Source organism: Rhinatrema bivittatum, chromosome 2, assembly GCF_901001135.1.
Source record: "Rhinatrema bivittatum chromosome 2, aRhiBiv1.1, whole genome shotgun sequence".
In the NCBI taxonomy this organism is placed as follows: Eukaryota; Metazoa; Chordata; class Amphibia; order Gymnophiona; family Rhinatrematidae; genus Rhinatrema; species Rhinatrema bivittatum.
Window position 1 is genome coordinate 104848580 of NC_042616.1, and position 25462 is coordinate 104874041.

The window sequence follows — 25462 nt, forward strand, 5'->3', positions numbered from 1 at the left end:
CACTGTATCTAGGAGGTGGAGGGAGATGTGGCAGTAGCATGGCCACAGAAGTTGGAGCTGGAGGTGAAGTCACTTTGACGGGTGCTGCCTATGTGAAGAGTACATCCATTTACACTGCAAGTCTTTCCAGGACCCCTGTCATCTGATCCAAAACATTTTGTTATTATTGTATACGTTGTGCCATACCGGGAATGGCATGGTGCACGGCAAGTTCTGATGGGTCCATGGCCTTTGCAAACTGTTAGTGAGGCAACTGTCTGGCCACCCTTTTCACATTACAGGTGGTGATGTGGACCCTTGTTTGGTGAGGCAGCAAGAAGCACCACCAATGATCCTGATCACAAGCGAAAGTGCAAAAGAGGGACCTGGGGAGGCTTCACCTACATCAACCATCTTTCCCTCAGGTTAAGCCCTCAGTACAGATAGCTGGCAGGACTTAGGCAGTTCCAAAGGCACAAGCAGGTACAGGCTGAAGCCAGGAAGCAGTCCAGGGTCGAGGCAGGCAGCAGACAAGCAGAATCCAGTGGCCGGTCCAGGGTCAAAGCTGACAGAGGACAAGCAGAATCCAGTAACTGGTCTGGTATTGAGGCAGGCAAAGGGCAAGCAGAATCTAGTAACTGGTCCGGGGTTAAGGCAGGCAGTTTGCAAACAGAATCCAGTAATAAATCCAGGGTCAAGGTAAGCAGTGGGCAAGCAGAATCCAGTAACTGGTTCGGCATCAAGGCAGACAGCAGCGAACAGTATTCAGAACAGTCCAAGGTCAAGACGGGCAGCAAGAGGGCAGAATCTAGAACGGGCAGCAAGAGGGCAGAATCTAGAACAGTCCAAGGTCAAGAAGGGCAGCAACCAGGCAGGAACAACAGACAGAGCCAGGCACACAGCAATCAAGGCAGGAATCCGGATCAGGCCAAGGAACCTATTAGCAAGACAAGGTGTCCATCTCCAGTCAGGCTAAGTAGTCTTAAGAATGTGACATCATTATCAGGGCGACTGCCCAACTCTTCCTCCAGAGTGTGCAGAATCGAGTGTACAGATGAGCTCGCACAAACTATGTGTCTCTTCACTGGGTCCTAGTAAAACACACATCAGAGTATGCAATGATGGCTCCCTACCATGCAATGAGTGTCCAAAGCCAAGGAATCTGAGAAGGCAGCTGAATTCTAACACACTGCTTATCCTTGCCAAAAGCAGCTTGGAATCTATCTATCCCTTGGGATACTGTCAGATACTTGTGACCTGGATTGGCCACTGTTGGAAACAGGATATTGGGCTTGATGGCCTTTGATTTGATCCAGTATAGCAAGTCTTATCTTCCCATCCTCTTCTGCTACCCTTGCAGCAGAAGAGGACTGTAAGGCTCATCTGCATATCATTCCCAGCTGCCCCCGGAAGAGGACTCAAGAGGTCACTGTGAGCAATCCAGGCTTTCCTCAGGATTTTGTTCCATTTTGAAAACTGGGGGAAAAATAAGTCACCCATTGGGCTAGACTTAAGGAATAGGCTGAGACCCAAAGTAGGGGCTCCATTCTAGGCCTGTGCACGTCTTCAGCACCTTGCCTTAGGTCTAGGCCCAAGGCTGGGGCATCAGTAAGGAATAGTCCATGGCACAAGGAAAGGGCTGTGGCCTATACCTGAGCATGATGTCGGGGTCTCAGCCTAGGTGCTCGCCTGATGCCAGGGCCTTGGCCAAGACACAAGCAAAGGCCCAGCCTAAAAAATGTTTACATTTACCTGATCCAAAGGCCGGGTCCTGACAACTGGGTGTTGGCCTAGGCCAGGGACCAGACTCAGGCCCGACACCTGCTATACATCAAAATGGCGCCCTCCACTGGGGAAGATGTTCCAGAGTTAATTTACTCTGGGGCATCCCCAGTGGATGGCATCATTTCAAGATAAAGATAGAAGAAAAAAGATGTCAGGACCTGGTATCTGGGTTGGGCCCCAGCATCAGACCTGAGTCCAGGCCGAAGACCAGACACTGGGACATTTCTCCAGACTGGGCCCTAGTGCCAAGCCTGGCGCCTTGCCTTGGCCTAGGCTGAGGCCCAGGAATCAGGACCTGGCCTCTGGTCAGGGCCCAGTGTCAGGCCTGGGCTTCGACCTCAACCTCAGCCCCAGCTTCGGGAACAGGCTTCAAAGCTTGGGTCTTGCGTAGGGCCTAGGCTAAGGATGCAGCGACCTATCATGGCCTAGGATTACTCTTGGCTGAGACTTCGGTTTGTGCCTAGGCTGGGTAAATGGGGACTGGGATTTTTTTGGGTGGGAGGGATGTGTGGTGGGGATGGAAGGCCTCAGGAGGCCCATTTATTATTTTTTTTCCAGATTTGTTTTTGTTTTAAACTAAATAAATTAACATAGAAACATAGAAACATAGAAATGATGGCAGAAGAAGACCAAATGGCCCATCCAGTCTGCCCAGCAAGTTTCGCAATTTTTTTTTCTCTCATACTTATCTGTTACTCTTGGCTCTTAGTAACCTTTTGGTTCTATTTCCCTTCCACCCCCCCATTAATGTAGAGAGCAGTGTTGGAACTGCTAGAGATGTGCAGGCAAAAAGTTTTCGTTGTGTACGCGATACGTATTCGTGGGGGGTCAATTCCGTTCTATGCAAACGTATGGCGAATTCAATAAGTTGTCGATCTGTAAATATGTTACTACTAAATTAACTACAACCCCCCACCCTCCTGACCCCCCCCCTAGACTTACCAAAACTCCCTGGTGGTCCAGCGGGGAGTCAGGAAGCCATCCCTGCACTCGTTTGCAGTTTCCTCACGGCGCCGATAGCCTGTGTCACAGGGGCTGCCGGTGCCATTGGTCAGCCCCTGTCACATGCTCACCGGCGCCATCTTGTGCTCCTACCACGTGACAGGTAGGTCATGTGGCAGGAGGTCGCTCCGGGACCCTCGTTGGACCCAACCGCAACTTTTGGCCAGCTTAGGGGGGCTTCCTGACCCCCACAAGACTTGCCAAAAGTCCAGCGGGGTCCGGGAGCGACCTCCTTTCACGCCGTCCGTCCGATCCCAATACTCAAAATGGCGACGATCGCCGTCATTTTGAGACTCAAAATCGCCGTCCCGCTGGCGGCGATCGTTGCCATTTTGAGTATTGGGATCGGACGGACGGCGTGAAAGGAGGTCGCTCCCGGACCCCCGCTGGACTTTTGGCAAGTCTTGTGGGGGTCAGGAGGCCCCCCCAAGCTGGCCAAAAGTTCCGGTTGGGTCCAACAAGGGTCCCAGAGCGACCTCCTGCCACGTTACCTGTCACATGGTAGGAGCACAAGATGGCGCCGGTGACCATGTGACAGGGGCTGACCAATGGCACCGGCAGCCCCTGTGACACAGGCTATCGGTGCTGTGAGGAAACCACAAACGAGTGCAGGGATGGCTTCCTGACTCCCTGCTGGACCACCATGGAATTTTGGTAAGTCTTGGGGGGGTCAGGAGGGTGTGGGGTTTAAATGTTTATTTAGGAGGCCGAATACAACGGATATCTGTTGAATATGTGGGGAGTCGCGATGCGTTTCGCCTCCCCACGTATTTTTCAGATTGCAAAAAATAAGTTGCGGATTACAAATACGTGGAAAACGGATGCACACCCCTAGGAACTGCATCTAAGAGAAATATCTAGCTTAATTAGTTAGGGGTAGTAACCACCGCAATAAGCAAGCTACACCCATGCTTATTTGTTTACCCAGACTATGTAATTCAGACCTTGTTGGTTGTTGTCTGTATATAGATCCACTTTTCTTCATTCCCCCTGCTGTTGAAGCAGAGAGTTATGCTGGATATGCATTGAAAGTGAAGTATCAGACTTTCTCCCCTGCCTTTGAAGCAGAGAGCTATGCTGAATATGCATTGAAAGTGAAGTATCAGACTTTCTCCCCTGCCGTTGAAGCAGAGAGCTATGCTGGATATGCATTGAAAGTGAAGTATCAGGCTTATTTGGTTTGGGTAACCGCCGTAACAAGCAAGCTACTCCCTGCTTTTTTGTGAATGCAAATCCTTTTTTCCACATTTTCTCTTGCCGTTGAAGCTTAGAGCAATGTTGGAGTCTTAGAGCAATGGTGGAGTCGCATTAACCGTGTGTATGTTTATTGAATAAGGGTATTATCTCCAGGTAGTAGCCATCATTCCCGCGAGCCACCCACTCTTCATTCACGTCCTCTAGACTTTATGGATCCACAGTGTTTATCCCATGCCCCTTTGAGGTCCTTCACAGTTCTGGTCTTCACCACTTCCTCCGGAAGGGCATTCCAGGCATCCACCACCCTCTCTGTGAAGAAATACTTCCTAACATTGGTTCTGAGTCTTCCTCCCTGGAGCTTCATATCGTGACCCCTTGCTCTGCTGATTTTTTTCTGATGGAAAAGGTTTTCGTTGTCTTTGGATCATTAAAACCTTTCAGGTATCTGTATCATATCACCTCTGCTCCTCCTGTCCTCCAGGGTGTACATATTTAGATTCTTCAATCTCTCCTCATAAGTCATTTCTGGTCGCCCTTCTCTGGACCGCCTCCATCTTGTCTCTGACTCTTTGGAGATACAGTCTCCAGAACTGAACACAGTACTCCAGGTGAGGCCTCACCAAGGACCTGTACAAGGGGATAATTACTTCCCTTTTCTTACTCGATATTCCTCTCTCTATGCAGCCCAGCATTCTTCTGGCTTTAGCTATCGCCTTGTCAAATTGTTTTGCCGACTTCAGATCATTAGACACTATCACCCCAAGGTCTTTCTCCTGCTTCGTGCACATCAGCCTTTCTCCCCCCATCGAATACAGTTCATTCGGATTTCCACTCCCCATATGCCTGACTATGCACTTCTTGGCATTGAATTTCAGCTGCCATATCTTCGACCACTCTTCCAGCTTCCTTAAATCCCGTCTCATTCTCTCCACTCCTTCCGGCGTGTCCACTCTGTTGCAGATCTTAGTGTCATCCACAAAAAGACAAACCTTACCTTCTATCCCGTCCGCAATGTCGCTCACAAAGATATTGAACAGGACTGGTCCCAACACCGATCCTTGCGGTACACCGCTTAAAACCGCTCTCTCTTCAGAGAGAATTCCATTTATCATCACACATTGTCTTCTGTCCATCAACCAGTTTGCAATCCAGGCCACCACCTCGGCACTCACTCCTAAGCTTCTCATTTTATTCACCAGTCTCCTGCGCGGGACCGTATCAAAAGCTTTGTTGAAATCCAAGTAGATGACATCGAGTGCTCTTCCTTGATCCAATTCCTTGGTTACCCAGTCAAAAAAGTCAATCAGATTTGTCTGACAGGATCTTCCCCTGATGAATCCATGCTGCTTCTGGTCCAGCAATTCTCTCTTTCACAGTGACTCCATTACTTTTCCCACCACCGAAGTGAAGCTAACTGGTCTGTAGTTACCAGCCTCTTCTCTGTTCCCACTCTTGTGAAGCGGGACCACCACCGCTCTTCTCCAATCACTCGGCACCACTCCCGTTTCTAGGGATCTAGTGAACAGGTCACACAGCGGCAGCACATCTCTGAGCTCCCTCAGTATCCTGGGATGAACTTCATCAGGCCCCATGGCTTTGCCACTTTCAGTTTCTCCAGCTCTTCCCATACATTTTCTATTGTAAATGGAGTTACATCTACTCCACTCCCCTCCAGTTTCTTGTTATCTAGCGATGGTCCTTCTCCAGGATCCTCTTTAGTGAACACAGAACTGAAGTATTCATTTAATATTTCTGCCATTTCTTCATCTCTCTCCACACATTGATCCTTTCCACCTTTCAATTTCACTATACCACTTTGAACTTTTCTCTTTTCACTGATATATCTGAAAAATGTTTTGTCACCTCTCTTTACCTCCTTGGCAATCCTCTCTTCCGCTTGACGTTTTGATGTCTTGATTAATTTCTTCGTCTCCCTCAGTTCTACCATATATTCTTCTTTGTGCTCCTCCCTTTGGGATCTTTTATATTTCTTGAACGCTGTTCTTTTAGCCTTTATTTTGTCAGCCACCTCTTTTGAGAAACAGATAGGTTTCATTTTTCTTTTGCTTTTCTTTACTTTTCTAACATATAGAGCAGTTGCCTTGGTAATTGCTCCTTTTAGATTGGTCCACTGTTGATCCACATCTCTCTCGTTCTCCCAGCCTTTTAGTTCTTCCTCCAGATACTTCCCCATTTCATCAAAGGGGTAGATTTTACAATGTGCACACGTGCATCAATGTGTGCATGCTTCCCATTGCGCAACAATGGACGTGCCAATTTTATAACATGCTCGCGCTGGTGTGCACATGTTATAAAATCCATGGGCCGCACGCACATGCGTGTCGGGTTTTATAAACCGCGTGCGTATGTGCGGGCAGCGTGTGCAAGGGGGGGGGGGGACTTTAGCAATTTCTGTGCGGCGACGTATTCCAGCCTTCCCCAGTTCCCTACCCCTTTACCTATACTCCCTCCCTCTTCTCCTCTCCTCTCCTCCCCACCCCCTAAACCCTTCCTTTTTTTGTTTTTTTTCTTTGTTTTACAACTTATTTTAGGGCCCGACATGAAGTAAGTGCATGTGCTGGCTGGCTGCCGGGGCATGAGTCCTTGGGACAGCGTTCAATGGCAGTTCCCCGGACCGCCCCCAGCCAACTCTTTCGAGGAAGCCCGGCACTTGTGTGCGTACCAGGCTTTACGTGCATGGCTGGTCCCCCTCAATAATTCTTTCAGCATGCACAAGGCCCAGCCACACGCATAAAGCCCGGATTTTACGTGCGCAGGGCTTTTAAAATCCAGGTGTTAATGAAATGGAATTAATGGGAACCCCCAAAAAGAAATGAAAAACAAAAGAAAATTTTTACTTCTACACACCCCTAACAATGCATATGCATATTTCTGTTCTGAATTATTCGCTATTTGTGTTCTTTTTTGTCACGAGATGACTTTGCCTTGGTGCTTTATGTGCTACTAATGACACAAAAATATTACTGTAATTTGATTGTACATTAGATTGAAAAAGAAGACAACTATATAGATTGTAGTTTATTGAAAATACTACTACCCAGTTGTTATTAGGGATGAAAATGAGATACCATATCGCATATTCAATGGCTTCTGTTCTCTTACAGGGTTAACTTCAAAATCCTTTTGCTAATATTTAGAATGTTGGCAAAAACAAGCCTTATATGTGTTAGATGGTAACTTTCAAAGCTGCGCATGGGCGCACATTGGCTTGTGCGCCAACGTGTGCCCAGGGTTATATCGATTTTATAACATGAACGCAAATATGCACGCATCTTATAAAATAGCCTGAGCATGGTGCATGTGCACCTAATTTTAAATGGGTGTGCAAATCCTGTTTATACCACATATGTCAGGGTATTTTAAAACCAGTGCGCGCCCATGCCATGACCAGTTTCACCAGTTTGTCCATCAGTTCACCCAATGTTGAGCTAGATCCTCCAAATCCCCCCTTGTTTAATAGCCTGCACTACCCCCACCCTTTAAACCCCTCCAAAATGGCAGTTTCTTTTTTTTTTTTTTTTACAACTTACACCACCTCCATAGCAGAAGTAAACTTATACCACAGTGTATCTGGGTGTGTGCTGGGGTACTTAAGTATTTAAGCACATGACTCTTGGACACGCCCTGAAATGTCCATGACTCGCCCAGACCACGCCCCTTTATGAAGTTAAGTGAAATGTGCGCGCAGTGGGAGATATGCACAAAAATATAAGTGGCTTTTAAAATTCATTGGGCACTTGTGAGCCTGACTTGTTTGCACATCTCCCAAGTTTGGAGCATACCAGGCTTTTAAAATTCACCTTTTAGGGAGCACCTTCAGTATTATGTTCTTAAGAGAACAATATGCTCCTCTCAGGATTCTTTCCTCTGTGTACCTCCCCCAAAATGATTACGCTAAAGGATACTAACAACATAACATAGGCTCCACATTGTGGATTTCTTTTCCTAAAGATTCAAGATTACAAATTAAGTACATTGTTTTAAAAAAACACTGTAAGGCAGGGGCAGGCAGCTCCATACCTGGAATGTCACAAACAAGTCTGATTTACAGAACATTCGCAAAGAATATGCATGAGATATATTTGCATACAATGAGGGCAGTGCTACAGATATACCACATGCTTATTCATTGTGGATGTCCCAAAAACCAGATCTGTCTGAGGCACTCCAGGAGTGGAGTTTCCTAACAGTGATATAAGGCATGGCCTATTGATATGGTATTTGGGCTTGTTTAGAATCACTAATTTAATTGACATAGACCCTGTGTTGCGATTCCGGGTCGGCTCCGGAATCGCCGCTCACCTCGTGGCAGCCCCGGTTCCTGGCCGCCTTCCCCGCGCCTCCGGGGGCCTCTGCCGCCGCAGGCCTGGCGTGCTTCCATCTCGCCCGGGCCTGCAGGCTCCCCTGCCGTCGCGTCCTCACTTCGGCGGAGCAGCCGGCGTCTCTCCACGGCTGGCTCCGCCCCCTAGACGCGCGCGTGCGGCTGAGCTCCCTTCTTAAAGGGGCCAGCGCGGGAGAAGCTGGGGACGGCCTCCGATGACGTCAGACGCTGCAGGGCTATTTAAGCCCTGCAGTTGCTCCTCTTCTCTGCCTTGCAACGAGGTTCCCAGGTTTACCCTGTCTCCAGTTGCTGCGTTCCTGTTCCCTCTTGGTTTCCTGTGCTTTCTGAACCCGGACTGGCTTACGGTGATTCTTGGCTTCTGACCCCGGACTGGCTTACGACGATTCCTGGCTCTGACCCTGGTACGGCTTACGGTGATCCCTCTGGCTCTGGACCTCGGACTGGCTTACGACGACCCCCGGCTCTCGGACCCCGGTTTGGCTTACGGCAATCCTTGGCTTCTGATCCCGGACTGGCAAGCAACGATTCTCTGGTACACGACCCTGGACTGAGGAGTGACAACCTTGGATTCCGTCCGACTCCGCCCCCGCGGGCTCTCCTAAGTCCCAGCGGCCAGGTCCCTACGGGCTCCTCCTGGGGGGACACCGGCTTCCAGGGTGAATCTCCTAAGTCCCAGCGGCCGAACTCCTACGAGCTCCTCTCGGGGGAGGCTCGGCTTCCAGGGCGAAGATCTCCTCACCATTGTACCAGCTCCACTGTGTCATCCTTCCTTGCCACGGCCCTTGGTCGCATAGGGCTTTCCCGGGTCTTCCTTCAGCCACTCTCAGCTCTGACCTTGCCGCCTGCCGATCGGACCCTCCGTTGTCTTCTCACTCAACAGCTCACCATCTGGTTCCGATCGGTCCAAGGGTCCACGAATCTAACACCCTGTTTCAAATTTTCCTGTATATTTCAGGATTACTTATGGATGCTCTTAATTTAATTTTTAAGATTTAGTTCATGGATTTTTCTATTTGTTTTTCATTTTTTAACTTGATGTATGAATTAATTTTATTTGTTGATATATGTTTTGAAGAAATGTCTGTTAGTATATTAATTCTATTTTATGATTATATATTTTTCTGATTTGTACACTGCCCTGAGCTGTCTTATGGGTAGGTGATAAATAAATGCAAGATAAAACAAATAGGTAAATACATAATGAAAATTATTTATCAGTCAAAAATAGTCTGCATATAGGATGAAAATATTCACTTTTGTCTGTTTCTAGACATGGATTTGCAGATGAAACACATTTTTCAATACATATTTATACATACATTCCAGACAACATTGTTATATTTGTTTACAAAACCAAAATTTTGTAATGACTCATATAATACAAGGTTCTATTATCTGTATTGATCATTGGGAAAACTTGCTTCATTGTGGGTTGTAATATTTTTCTTGGACTAAAATAAGAATTATCCAAATACATTTTTACACATAAAATTAAAACTACATGGGCCTCTTCTTTAGATGTCAGATGGCTTTGAAAGTTCCTGTGAAACAACATCTTAGGATAACTCTTTATGTTGGCCCAAGAAAATGTATTACAATATGCAAAGAATCCAGTAATAAATAACACATGACAATCAGGCCGATACAGTAAAGCGCGGCCACGATTACCCCGTTTCTAACCCGCTTTGTACCCGCAATTTGGCCGCGTAAGTCCAACCCGCGATTCACTATCCCTTTTTTTTTTTTTTCCAAAGTATTTTATTGGTCCAATAGGTAAAGCAAATACATCACAAACAAAACCATTTACAAAACTGCCACTGCCGTGGCTTCCATACAGGACTGCTCTGTGTTCGGCCTTCTATATGACAACATACGGACACTGATTTTATATTTTTTCACTATCCCTTTTAACCCATCCTTACCGCTTCTTTAAATCAATGGGTAACCCTTTCCGCCCGCGGCATGTATATGAGATGTAAGCAGCAGCCCCCGCCAGCGAAGATGCATGAACGCACGCCTGTACTTCCAATTTGGGCGCTCAAGGCACCTTCGCTGGCTTAAGCGCCCAAATGGGACGTACAGGCGGTGCGAGCTCATCATGCCAAAAAAATTGCACTGGCAGGCAACTGGAAGATTGCCAGTGCGGCGGAGCCAGGGCTGGGGGGGGGGGGGGGGTGTGCGTGGGAGGGGGCAGGGCGGCTTCCCTACCTTTCCTGCATGCGGGGCAGCTCCGGCTCACCTGCCTGCCTGCCTCCCTCCGTTCCGCCGCTCACTGCCTCCCCAGCGCCATCTTGCAGCTTGTGATGTCCCCCCTGACCCTTCAGTGCCCAAACGCCGGCAAAGGTGCATGAACACACGTCCAATTTGGGCACTCAAGCAGTGAAGGCGCATGAGCGCACACCGTGACCTGAGCACCCAGATGGACCACTGAGGTCATGGCGTTCGCTCATGCGCCTTCGCTGCTTGAGCGCCCAAATTGGACGTGCGTTGATGCACCTTCGCCGGCGTTTGGGCACTGAAGGGTCAGGGGGGACATCACAAGCTGCAAGATGGCGCTGGGGAGGCAGTGAGCGGCGGAACGGAGGGAGGCAGGCAGGCAGGTGAGCCGGAGCTGCCCCGCATGCAGGAAAGGTAGGGAAGCCGCCCGGCCCAGGCTCCGCCACTCTGGCAATCTTCCAGTTGCCTGCCAGTGCAATTTTTTTGGCATGATGAGCTCGCACTGCCTGTACGTCCCATTTGGGCGCTCAAGCCAGCGAAGGTGCCTTGAGCGCCCAAATTAGGCGCATCTTCGCCGGCGGGTCTACTGGAAGCCGCTTTCGCCGCCGGCTGTCCCCAGGAGGCAGGGGAGCCGCGGTGGGCGCCTCGGGAGGGGAGAGAGGACTGGGGCTGCTGGAAGCATGCAGTAAGTTTACTTTAGTTACAATTTCTATTTTCTTAATAACATGTCGAGTCGATTTTCGCCCTGCGCCTTGCTTCGGGAGGGGGGAGAGAGGACTGGCAATCCCCGATGCCCGAGCGTAGGAGAACCATCCACATCCTGGTACCTGTCATTTCAAATGTCATTTGAAATGACAGGTACCAGCTCAGCCAGGATACTGTATAGGCGCTGTATAGCGCTCTATACAGTAAAATGGATTGCGCTTCATGGACGCACTTTGGACGTGGATTGCATTTGCATGCCATTTAAATACTGTATCGAGCGGTATGTGATCCGAACTGGGCGCGCGGCAAACGAGGGTGCGCCCGGCACTACCTCACTCTTTCTACCGCGTCCTTACTGTATCGGCCTGAATGAAAATAAAAAAAATTCCTATGAAATCTACCATCATGATATAGATTATCTAGCGGACCCTTCATTTGTTATTATAATATTATGATTGTTTTTTTCTTTTAAAAAATGTTTCCTTTATGGGAATTTCTATTTCTATATTTCCCGATGTGGTGAAGGGGATACAATCCAGAAGGAGAGTTTTTCTTCTACAAAAGCTGAGAGTCTTGGCTCTCGGTGCTTCATTTGTATTAAGGTTCCCCTGCAAGTGTATTATTAAGCACTTAGGGGTTAGATATTTATTTATAGATATAGTGCAGGTGGAAACCTTTTTAGAAAATAAATCTGTAACCTCCAGTGTGGGAAATATCTAGCCTGCTAGTTAGGAGGGTCTAATAAAGTATTTTGTGAATTACTGTATTTGTTTTCTTTTTCTTCTTTTATATCTCTCCCCATGATGTGGTCTTGTAATGATGGATTATTGAGTTTTTCCTCTTTGTTCGTTTTGCCTACTATACTATTATATTTTTTAAGATATCATGTTTTCTGAAAGCAAGTATAATCTTGTGATGTAAAGTTGTATTTGAAATGTTAAATATAAAGTTAAAAAAAGAAAATATTATAATGATGGGATTTGCATCAAAAAAAGTTTGGTTTAGTTAGGATTTTTAGTTCAGTTTCTTGTTTTATTTGGTTCAGCTCAGAAGCTCATTTATTTCATTTGTTTCCATTAAAGTCAAAGGAATAAGCAATGCATCCTATTTCTGACTCTAACTTTGGGGTTTTCCAGCCAAGTTTTATGAAACTTTCTGGCAAGCTATCAGTATCAGCAGCAACAGAAGCCCAAGATACTGTCATGCATAACCCACAACACCAAAAGAGGGGTAATATGACATGAATAGCCCAAGCCACCACTAAGAGGGGCAAAGTAGCATACATGGTGGCATGTACATCCCCAAAGCACTGACAGAAAGGCAAAAAAACATAAACAGTGGCATGAACACCCCAAGCCATCAAAAGAAGGGAAAACGGCACCAACAGTGGCATCAACACCCCAACAGATAGAGTGAGTGGTATTATTTATTGGAATTTGATATTTTACCCTTTTATAAATGACAAGGCAAGTTATAATGAATTGTATAATAATCAGAATATGACACAATATGGCAGCAAGCAAAGTAACATGAAGACTAAGTGAGGGGTATGGCAAGAAGTAGAATGGCATGATCTATACACTTTTTAAAAGGCTTGGCGACACACGTAAAGCCCCGGGACACGTGTAATCCTGGGACTTGCAAAAAGGGGTGTTCCAGGGTGGGGCATGGGACGTGGCCAGAGGCCTCTGCACGGCCACTGTGCCGGGGATCGTGCACAACTTACTTCAGCCCCAGGGCTGAAGTAAGTTTGGAAATAAAAGAAAATCAAAGAAAAAGGTAGGGGGGAAGGGAAGGGAAAGTAGGGGAAGGGAAGGTGGTGTAGGGGGTAGGGAAGTTCCCTCCGAGGCCGCTCTGATTTTGGAGCGGCCTGGCAGGGAATGGGGGAAGGCAGTGCGGCTCGGTGCAGGCTCAGCGCAAGCAACGTGCACAATTATGCACCCTATTGCGCGCGCCGACCCCTGATTTTATAACATGCGCGCACCTGTGCACGCATGTTATAAAATCGGGCATACATATGTGCGCGCCAGGTAGCGCGCGCACATGTACGCCCGCGCCCAGGTTTGAAAATCTACCCCAATGTATTCTCTAGCCCAATGTATTCTCTAGCCCTTTTAGGCCTCAAAACATGTTGTAAACCACATTGGACTAAAATTGGAAAGGCAATCTGAAATAGAAAATATTATTGTTATTACTATAATTATTAATAAAGACTTTGCTTCCTTTCCCCGAGATCAAACAGAAAAATTACTGAGAACAAAATAGTTATTGGATGTTCAAATTGCTCTTAGTTTCACTTTCATCTAAAAAAATGATGAAGTCAATCCATGCAGCTGCCAAATGTTCTCTTCTGTCTGGCTTTGCTTTCCCTGTAGACTTTAATGGGCCTAAACCAAAAGAACCACAAGAGATTCAAAATTTTTGGAGGACTGCACCCATTTGATTCAGATGACAGAAACCAAACCGAACATTAATCAATTTCTCATTTAGATCATCTGAATATACATCCCTATATTATGATAAGATTATGATAATGCCACCTTATAGGATGAAAAAAGTTCCCAACCTGCCTTTTGGCAATTCAGCCTATTCCTATTATTTATTCAGTGGTATATTTTCCTCTTCCTTCTGTCTTGTTCCTTCAGCTTTAGCCATAGTATTCTAGTCTTATCAGAATAACCAGGATCCTAAAGCTGGCTTTATCCCCTCCCCCCCAATCTTCTTAATGCTCCACTAAAGGTTTGTAACTTGGGGAGGGCAATTTTCAGAAGACATTTACCAGGGTAAATGGCTCTTTGCCCAGGGAAATTGGCTATTTCAAAATTGTCCAGCCTTTATTCAGTTAAAAGTGCATGTGGGAACAATAATGTGCATATTTTTAGCTGGATAAGAAGCAGATGGGCCTGGGGATGTGCTTATGTCAGGGGAGGGAAATAGTGAGCCTATATATTTCATTTTCAAATCTATAGGCAATTATGTTCAAGAGAAAAAGTACCTGCAGATAAAAAAGGCACAGATTTCTATGGGTACTTTTTCCCAGGACAATTTTCAAAAGGAAAGGTTTTTTTCATACTTTCCCATTGAGAAACGATGCAAAGTCTGTGGGGAAAAGTACTTTGCATCTCTATGGGCACATAATGATTTTGTATAAAGCAAAGAAAATACAACAGCCCCTCCCTTTGGGAAACCCCTTTTTCTATTCAAGACTCAAAGATTGTTTTGGTACAGTAGAATCAAAAATTATATTTTTATCCATTTTAAAATGACATATTGTCTGTCTTCCTGTGTTTACAATATGGCATGCAGACTTACATAATTTCACACAGCTAATGATTTCTAGAAGCCCTGTGTGTCACAGAAAACTAAAAATGGACTTGTCTTGAAAGCTTACAATTCAGGCATAATTATCTGGATAGGATGATCATGCTGTAAAAAGTGTTGACACACTCTCACAGTATAAATTAGAATGGTATTCCTACCCTGCCAAAAAGAGATAGAATACTAGAGGCAGCAAATTAAAAAAGCAAACTTCCAGAAATTATAAACCTCAAATAGGTACTGAAGATCTTACCCCATCCAATTGCGAAATATATTGTGAAGTGTCTTTTATATGAGAATATAACCACAAGGAGTGTATGCAGGTATAGTCCTTCAACTAGGAGCCAGTAAAAATTTGCCATAACAAAGTACTGTAAAAATACCAAAATAGCCTTGCAGCCAACCTAGAATAATACAAACAGAGGTTAAGCTTTTTGGGAATAAACTGCTTTGTTAACATTTCAGCTACAAATAGATTTGCACACATACAAGCTAGACTGCATAAATTATAGTATGCTCCTTTCAGTGTTTGTTTACATTAGTCACCTGGCACATAAAGACTATTAACATTGTAGAGTCCCTTAAAGTAAACAAGGAAATGCAGAGTTACGAGTATGTATGAGCAGAATTTAACGAGCTGTGAAGGTCACAATTCTTTATTAAAGATGATTTGGTTACAAAATGTACAAGCATTTTGTGGATTTTAATGTAGATATCGTGTAGAAAGCGCATGGAACTTTTGTCCAGGTAAAAAAAAAATGTTGCCCTTAAGGGCAAAAGTTCCACAAAACTTTGTGCTGGATTTTAGCTTGCACCAATTTTTTCTGTGGATTTTAAATTTAATATCATTTAATTTAATTCAAACTTTTATGCTTCCTTTCAACTCATGACTGTCTGTCGTGATTTACAATAATCATAATTACGTAATATAAAAAGGAATATAAAAGCATAGCTCATAAAAGCAATAAATGCAAAAATAAATAACATAGCATGCAAGTCATTAAAATCAGTAACCTTCCAAACCTTCCAACCCCCCAAAATTCCATAAAAACCTAAGCTATCCCAACTATACATAAAAACATGGGTCAAAAAAATGTTCCTGAAGTTGCAGGAAATGAAATCCTTGTGCAAAAAGATATACTATATCAAAACTGTGCAAGCAAACAGGTTGATCTTTTTTAACGCTTTTCAATCAGGGCTGAATGTGCTCTATCAGTGATAAGGATATGCATTCATTTAAAATGAACAACAAATTTGAACTGAGTCATGTAGGTTCATTTTGATTCATAAAAAATGAATACAAATGGTTAATGCCCCCCCCACCCCTCAAATCAATGAAAATGTTCATTTATATTCATTTTAGTTTACCATTAAAGTCTATGGAACAAGCAAAACTGCAGAGGTTTTTTCTCTCCCGACAGTATCTAGCAACCATTGATGTCAAACTTGACTCTGGACTAACCAGAGCTAGGGCAGCAAGCAGGGCCAATCAAGGTAAAATATTTTTTAACCAGCCTATCCTAGCTAGTATCTGAATAGATTGACTGTGACTTTCTCTTTTTTTTTTCCAAGCTTAGGGGACGATGCAGTAAGATGCATGTTCAAAACGGGGGTTCATATTGAGCACCCATTGTCCTAACACACACACAGCCACATCCCCTGTATTTAAATAAAGGGGAAATTGGGGCAGCATAAAATTACAAAATTATTCAGAGTAGTTAAATCACAAGTGGATTGTGATAAATTGCAGGAGGATCTTGCGAGAATGGAAGATTTGGCACCCAAATGCTAGATGAAATGTAATGTGTAAAAGTGCAAGGTGATACATATAGGGAAAAAACACAGCTCTTGCTGTAGTTACATGGTGTTAGGTTCCATATTAGGAGATACCACCCAGGAAAAAGATCTAGCCGTCATAGTGGATAATACACTGAAATCATCAGCTCAGTGTGCTGCAGCAGTCAAAAAAGCAAACAGAATGTTAGGAATTATTAGGAAGGGAATGGTGAATAAAATGGAGGATAACATAATGCCTCTGTATCACTCCATGGTAAGACCACACCTTGAGTACAGTATACAATTCTGGTTGATGCATCTCAAAAAATATATAGTTGCGATGGAGAAGGTACAGAGAAGGGCAACCAAAATGATAAAGGGAAAGGAACAGCTCCCCTATGAGGAAAGGTGAAAGAGGTTAGGGCTGTTCAGCTTGGAGAAGAGATGGTTGAGGGGGGATATATTAGAGATCTTTAAGATCAGGAGAGGTCTAGAACGGGTAAATGTGAATCGGTTATTTACTCTTTCGGATAATAGAAGGACTAGGGGGCACTCAATGAAGTTAACAAGTAGCACATTTAAAACTAATTGGAGAAAGTTCTTTTTCACTCAATGCACAATTAAGCTCTGGAATTTGTTGTCAGTGGATGTGGTTAGTGCAGTTAGTGTAGCTAGGTTTAAAAAAAAGTTTAGATAAGGTCATGGAGGAGAAGTCCATAAACTGCTATTAATCACGTTGTATTTGAGAATGACCACTGCTTTTACTGGCATCAGTAGCATGGGATCTACTTAGTTTTTGGGTACTTGCCAGGTACTTGTAGTATGGACTGACCACTATTGGAAACTGGATGCTGGACTTGATGGACCCTTGGTCTGACTCAGAATGGAAATTTGTTATGTTCTTAAAAAAGGGCGCTAAGGGGAAATTATGATTTGTAGCACTCAAAGGGGCCTATGCAATACAGTGTACTCAGATGAATGCACTGTATAACCCGCAGTTGGATGTGGGTTGTAGAGGTCCTAACTTATCCCCTTATGCAATATCATTGCGATATTAAGTAGGAGGAAAATCAAAACTAAATTAACAAAAAAAAAAGTTTAAAAAAGAAAACGCCGGCAGTCAGGTGCAGGAGATAGATGCTCAATTGACAAGCATTTGTTTCCTGAACCCCTGACTGTGTGGCGTTTAGGGAAACTGACGGCGATAAACTTGGCGATGTTTTTCCTAATCGGCAGATGGCCGATGCCGATCGGGCTCTCGTTAGCAAGGAGCCGCTAGGGGCGCAGAAGCAACCCTAGCACCTCCTTGCTAACACGACTCCTAATTTAAATATTGCATGGCATCCCCAGGAGGGGCACCTGGGGACGTGTTAAGAAAATGAGCACTGACTGTTCAGCACCCGTTTTCTGCGCAAAAATATTGCATCGGCCCCACAGGAGTGGTCAAGTGCTCAATTCAGCAATGGGCGCTCAATACATGCGTCCGTTTTGATAGGGATTCTTTTTGATCATTTTGCTGAGGCACAACAGTTTATTATATCAGACGCCCATTGATATGGGTTTTTAAATTATGTGGCCAAAAGAAAAGTGCTCTTATTTTTGATCGAATAAATAAACATGTATTTTTCTCCACTGTTAGCAGTAAATTTAAGAGTCAGGATGATAATTTATTTATTTATTTATTTTTAACTTTTATATACCGATATTCTTGCATTAAATGCAAATCATGCCGGTTTACAGTGAAACAGAAAAAGCAGGAAAAAATTCCTTAGTCGAATACAATGAAATAGCTTAGTTAACAAAGGAAACATAAAAATAAATTTTTACATATACACAAAGGTTTATATGAGGAGGACACATATATTGCAACTCAGAAAATCATAATTTTAAATGTTTCTTGTGAGCCATTGACTGCAAGTTTTAAATTCCCTGTGTTAGAAAGTGTGTATTGGGTGCACTTTCCTGTATTGGATGGTAATAGCTAATAGTGGTGTGGATTAATTTTTTTTCCTGTTGTTATTTGTTTTGGGTCATTATTGGGGGTTTTTATTTTGGGTTTCCTTAATTTTGGAGTTAATGCACACTAAACGGACAGTATGTACTAACTGAAAATGTTACTGAGAATTTAAAAAGTGTCAATTGGGGAGCAGTTCATTAGCTAGAGATATGGTTCTGCTTTCCCATTGGCTGTCTCCTTAGTTACTTGTTTGTGCTGCCAAGATTGCAAGCCTGGTGTGTGTTGGGGGAGGGGGTGACTTGTCACACCATACAATTACCCTAGTCACCTCCCCACAAGACATGTCACCCCATTCAGTCACCTCGGTCAGTTCATTTCTCACCAGTCATTTCCCCCCCCCCCCCCACACACACATGCACACACAAAACAGGCTGTGTCTCTCACAGCAGTCTCCACCCCAACCAGTCTCTCACCTGACATATCATACAGTCAGCCCAATCACTCCCCCTCTCACCAGTCACCCCCACACACCAGACTTTGTCTCTCTCTCACCAATTATCACCCCAACCAGTCTCTCTCCTACATGTCACCTCAGTCACTTTCCCTCTCACCAGTCACCCCCACATATTAGGCTGCCTTTCTCTTACCAGTCACCACCTCAACCATTCTCTGTCCCCCACCTGTCAGCCCATAAAGTCATCCCAGTGAGTCTCCCTCTCACAAGTCACCCTCCACATACCAGGCTGCCTCTCTCTCAGTAGTCACCACTTCAACCAGTCTTTCTCCTACCTATCACCCCATACAGTCACCTAGTCACCCCTTTTCTCGCCAGTCAACCCCATATCCAGCAGGGGAATTAAAATTATACATATCCCAAAATGTCATGGCCCCTTTCCTAAAATACAAAGAGATTGGCAAATCCAAAATATGGATTTGGATTACTTACTTTTGCTGACTAGAACTTGATGTTATTATATCACTTGTTTGTTTATATTTATTACCAGGTACTGGCCATCCCCCAAAACCTTGACAACACAAACAACTAACTAAGGAGGCAGCCAATGGGAATGCAGAACCATGCCTCTAGCTAACAAACTGTTCCCAAAATTGACACTTTTTAACGTATGAAATTTAAGTCATTTTTTCTTTCGTTTCATAATGTTCCTCAAACAAAAAGATATATATGATATTGTTGCATTGTCTATTTTGTTTAAAACAAATGAACATCTCTAATAGCTAATATCCTCATCTACAAAGAATTTATATGTGATGCGTGTTATCAGGTACTCATTTGTTAGGGTGCATGTTTTGGACGTGCTAATATCCTCACAGCATTGGGTGCTAGTCTTGCGCGCTTATAATGCATGTCCAACCACAAGTAAATCCACGTGCTAAGCTGGGTGCACGTTATTGCATCAGCCTGTTTATGTGAAAGAAGTATCTTTCAGGCTCCATTTTGAGCTCATTTGACTCTGGGTAGGGATACAGAGTGGTTGTGGATTCAAGAGCTGAAAAAAATGAGAAAAGAGACTGAGCAGGGACTAGAAGAACTGAGAGATGAAATTGGCTCTGCTGTGGCGTTTTCTGATATAATGTGAGTGAAAAATATTTCAGTCATTTGGCAGTGGCCATACAGATTAACTATGTAACACTGAAAAAAGCAGAAAAAAAATCAGTCAGAGATCTGTGTACTGTATGCAATAGTCAGAGTACGAATCAGAGGCGTTACTAAATACTTAAAAGGTCAGGGGTACAGGCCCACAGGTCCTTTCTCCCCTTCCCCATCCTCTTCTCTCCCCTACTCCACTATCAAACCTCTCCAAATGTTACAGAACGCCACCGCCAGAATTATCATGAACGCACGCAAATTGGACCACATATCCCCCATCCTAAAAGACCTCCACTGGCTCCCTATCTCATCACGCATCCTATTCAAGACCCTCACCATCATGCACAAATCCATCCACAAAAGCAACTCCTCCTGGCTCCGAAAACCCTTCCGCTTCACACACTCCTCCCGCCCAACCAGAACAAACCGTAAAGGTACCCTACACATCCCACCCCTCAACAAGGGACCGCGCCCTATCAATTGCTGGCCCCACTCACTGGAATGCCCTACCTACAAATCTCCGCCTAGAGCCCTGCCCCTTTAAATTCAAGAAAATGCTAAAGGCTTTTCCACCAGGCATTCCCTGACTAGCCCTTGTAACCACTGCCACCACCACTGCCACTGTCACCCCCCTCTCCTTACAGATAACCTTACACCGTTCTAAGTTCCATGTTAAGATGTTAACCCTCTAGTTCTACTTTTCAGGCTCACTTACAGAGCCTCCTCCTAGCTGCAACACCTTTTGCTGCAACTTGTTACTCTTGTTGTTCTCCCTCCCCTCTCCCTGTTCATTGTATTTTCCACCTTTTGTTCAGGTGTAAACCGATATGATGTGCAATCTAATATCGGTACAGAAAAAGCTGTTAAATAAATAAATAAAATAAATACATTGAAAAACACAATCTCCTCTCCTAAACCTCAACATTCGTATACCATGTAAACCATTTAAAAGAGTGGTCTAGGGGTTCGAGCAATGGGCTAAAAATCAGGAAAGCCCAGAGTCTGACTTCCACTTACCCCAGTGGCACTTTTTGTGACTTTGGGCAAGTCACTTTTATGTCTTTGTGCCTCAGATACCCACTTAAATTGTAAACGCTTTGAGAAAAGGACTTATTGCACCTGGATTCTGAAACCAAAAAAAGACTGTAAACTGCCTTGAACATTATTTGGAAAGGCTGGCTAAAAATCCCAAAATGTAATTAAATTGGAGTTTAAAAAGATCAGATTGTTCCACTTATATTTAGTGTAATGGGTAGGTGGGCCTGCCTGTTCTTGGTCTTCCACTCTGGATCAAATGATGAAGTGCCCCCCAATCAGGTTTGTTCTTCTGTCACTTTCTCCCTTTCTTCTTAAATGCTGACTCTCCACCCCAGCCTCCCTTTGCTCACTCTCATCCATTCATTCCCTCTCATTAGCTATCTCATACTCCCTGCTGCCTTTCTCACTCTCACCCCCTCAAACTCCTCTTGCTTTCATTCCAGCTTCACATGCTCCCTCTCTCACTCCTCCATCCCTCCTAACTTGCTATCTCACCCCTCCTGCTCTCACCACCTATCCCCCTTACTCACTCTCTTGCCCTCTGAAGACCCCTCACTCTTATCCCTCTGCTCCCCTTGCTCTTATCCCCAGCACCTTTGCCCACTCTTCCCAACTCATTATTTGCTTCCCTGACCTCAATTTGCATGTTCTCTCCCCATTTTCTTTTTCCCATTCCTCCTTCTCCCTTTATTTCTGCTCTCCTTGTATCATACAGTCCACAAGACCCTTCCTTCCACTGGCAGGGGGCTGTACTATGAAATACGGCTGTACAGGACCACAGAGAGCTCTGCGTGACTCAGATTCTATAGTAAAGCCAGCAGAATAGGAACCAGGCAGTCACAAATGAGAAGTACTTCAGTTGCTTTCCTTCTGCCAGTTAGGAGGGCAATTGTGTTGTGAAGGGCGAGAGAGGAGTAGTTCAGAATCTTCTTTAGCCATATTCCAGATGCTTCAGCGGCTAGCACCTCATTTTCTCCCTATTGTCCTGTGTTGGACCTTCCTGGATTCTTGTCAGCTGGCTAGCCACAGGACATGAATCAGATATATCTTCTCATTTAGTGCAGGATTTGTTCATAACATAAAAGGTATCAGGTTCTCTTTACCTTCATTCACTTGAACGTAATTGTGTAGTAGCAGGTTCACAATGCTCACAGTCAATCCAGTCTGGGCCAGAATATTCCAGCAGCTTTTAGAGATATCACAAAAACTACCAGCAGATTCAGTAGGGTCTATCATTAGCCCCAAACTATACAGAATAGAACAGAACCTAAATTGAAATCCTACAGCTCCACACTGCATTTGGGGTGGAGCTGTTATCAATTTGTTAATTCAGAAGGAGAAAACTTAACCACCATGGAGCTAAGTTTATCACACTGCACTGGAAAGTTTAGCCGAGCTCACCATACTGGATTGGGGAGTTGAGTTTGTCATGTTGGGGAGCTTGCTGCAGTGTATCAGGACCTGGAGCAGAATCTACTGCACTCATTGGGAATCTGGGAAGTGAAGGACACTGCATCAGGAAAAGCAGTTGATATTGCTGTTCTGCACTGCATTGACAGTAGAGATGTGCATTTGTTTTAAAATGAATGCACAACCAAAATGAATGAGTGGGGTTCACAAAATCAACGGGGACATCCCACAAATGAAACATATCCCATTAGTTTTATTTGTTTTAGTCCCTATTCATTTCTATGGGTCTATTGGCTCATAGGAATGAATGGGATGGTAACAGATACACTTCTTCACTATACTAACTGTAACCAGCAGCCAGCCAGCCAGTCCATTCCTGCTGGAATAGCAACATATGTGATATCACAGGCTTATGATGGACTGGTGGGTACTGGGCCAGACTTGGGAAAGAGACCTCATGGGCTACATATCAGAATGAAGATTTTTTTCAATTCCAGCATATCATTACTTTCTGGATCAAGTGATGCTAATCCTGCAGACTGGGCATGTGCGGGGTAGGCAGTGCTCCACCATTTCTTCTGAGACCTTGTTCTGAGAGGAGATTGCATATTATGCACTTTTCTCATAATTCACTTATTCAATTTTAGCCAAACTCTGTTTTACTGTCTGCTGCTTTAGTAGTGCTGCACCCTAAAGTAGTGCAAGACTGCCAGTCAGGCACTTTGCTGATTTTTTTTTCCTCTAGATCAGGGTATAGCAGGATCTGTGTACAGGAAGGAGAGTAGCAATGAACAGTGCTGGTACAGAGTGATATTTTTTCTTTGGGTGGGTACTGGGCACGGCTGTACCAGTCCAATCCAGAGAGGAGAGCAGCAGTTTGAGCAGACCATTGTAGCAAGCAAACAGTAGCAGCAGGACGAAGTCTCAGGTGCGCACACTTGCATTGTCACTTTGTCAGAAGTGTACATACAATTACAGAACAACTGTTATTATTTATTATTCAAATCCACCTTCCCAGCCTGGTTCTCACACCCTGTTTGTTGATTATACTGGGGTGGATTGTCCACAATAACCCTCAGACTGATGGAAAAAATACAGGCAGAACAGAAAACAGACAGGAGAAACCATTTACATATTCTGAATGTAATAATAATTTCATTCAGACAACCCATTTCACACAAACATCAAAATTCCACCAGTATTTACATCAAGTTCAAATAAAGTATGTAATAAAATCTTTCTTAATAAGGAAAACCACCAGCTGCTGCCTCAAAGGTCACCTGAGGCCCCTGCCATACTTGCCTGCGCCCTGCTCTCCTCTCACTCTTCTTTTTTTCCCTGTGTTTTTTTCCAGATGCTGTCGAGCCACCGAAGAGGGCCTGCGCTCCGCCCCCACGGTTGACGCTTTTGACATCACAAAAGCATGCTGGGGGGTTTAAAAGAGCTCCAGCCTGACCAGAGGTGCTACTCGCCGGCGTCACGTGCCAAAGGAGTGCCCCTTTGTACGACTTGAGAAGGTATAGACCAAACAGCAAAATCCATCTCATACAAGGCAAACATGGCTACCGACGGACAAGAAAGATATCCAATTCAGGTCTGCTGCAACAAAGGTAAGTATGGACACAGATACTTAAATAAGACAAACAATTGGAACAACTCAAAAGAAAATAAAATTATCAACTCAAATAATTTCATCCAAATCAAAACGAACAGCTGTACTAATGTGAACAAATTCATGATGCTAACTTTCTTATTAGTCAGTCTCAAAAAAATTCCCTATAATCACAGACTTGTTATTTGATATTAAACCAAACTTCATGGCAATTACAGAGTCCTGGCTAAAAAAATCTGATACAGTCATAAAAAACCAAATAGCAAACAAAAATTACGATATATTTTCAATTCCCAGAATAAACAGAAGAGGTGGTGGATTACTACTGAGTGTAGTAAAAACACTCAAATGTAAAATGCAATCCATCACACCTTTGGCAAATCACGAAATCGCCATTTTTGAAACTAGTAATATTCAAATCTGCCTCTTATACTGCCCACCCAGCTTATTAGAATTAAACATCTCCCCATTAATAGAATTTCTTTCAGCTCACCTAAATACATCAAAACCCACCATCGTACTAGGGGATATCAATCTTCACATGGACTCAGTGCCCTTAGCCAATACCTGCCAAACACTATTAGTCATTATGAATGCACTAGGATTGTATTTATTTATTTATTTATTTGTCTATACTGACATTTGATTTGGCATATCACATCGGTTTACATATAACATGATGTCTAAGGCAAGCCTTATAATGACATGGTACATTGAATGGATTTAAACTAATAACAGATAAACCCATACACAGAGCCGGACACTCTCTTAATCTAACATTCATAAACATCAGCTTCCTTCAAGATACAAACACAAGCTGTATACAAATCCCATGGTCAGATCACTTCCTTATTCAATCTACATTAATACTCTAAAAAACAACAGAAATACTAAAAAAGGAACCTATGGTTATTACATACCACCCCCCCATTTAATACCAAAAAACTGAAAAACAAGATACAAGATGAACTTAAATCATTTAATTACCCTGACAGCAATACAGCAACAACAGCCTGGATCAACCTGACAAATAAATTAGCGGATAACATAAACCCCCAAAAAACCATATGAACAAAGGAATCGAAACAAAAAAAACCCTGGTACACCGAACATAAAGGAAATGAAACAAAAACTTAGGAAAAAAAGAAAAAGATTGGAAAAACAATAAAACAGCTAAATACCTGACTCAATACCGAAAACAATTAGCATACTACAAAAAATCAATTCTCGAAGCTAAAAAGAGTTACTTTAGCACAAAGATAGAAAAATACATGAATAACTCAAGAACCCTATTCAAAATAGTCCATAATCCAACCAAAGATTCTATGAACTCCCCAGATAACTTACCTGAAAATAGAAGCAATGAAATAGCTCGATTTTTTAGTGACAAAATCGAGAATCTACGAACCAAAATACCAAGGACACCCAAACAAGAGATTAAAATGTGTAAAAGAGATTTGACACAATGGTCCAAATTTGATGCGATATCAAAAA

General features: G+C 43.9%; 1 protein-coding gene across 1 annotated transcript in view; it reads right to left on the reverse strand.

The window, feature by feature from the left end:
• The window catches only part of VIPR2 (vasoactive intestinal peptide receptor 2), a 299702-nt gene that overhangs the window by 86874 nt on the left and 187366 nt on the right, over positions 1-25462 (reverse strand). The window contains exon 7 of the mRNA XM_029588516.1: positions 14820-14970. Within this exon, the coding sequence (XP_029444376.1) occupies positions 14820-14970 (151 nt within the window). The remainder of the gene's footprint in view (positions 1-14819; positions 14971-25462) is intronic.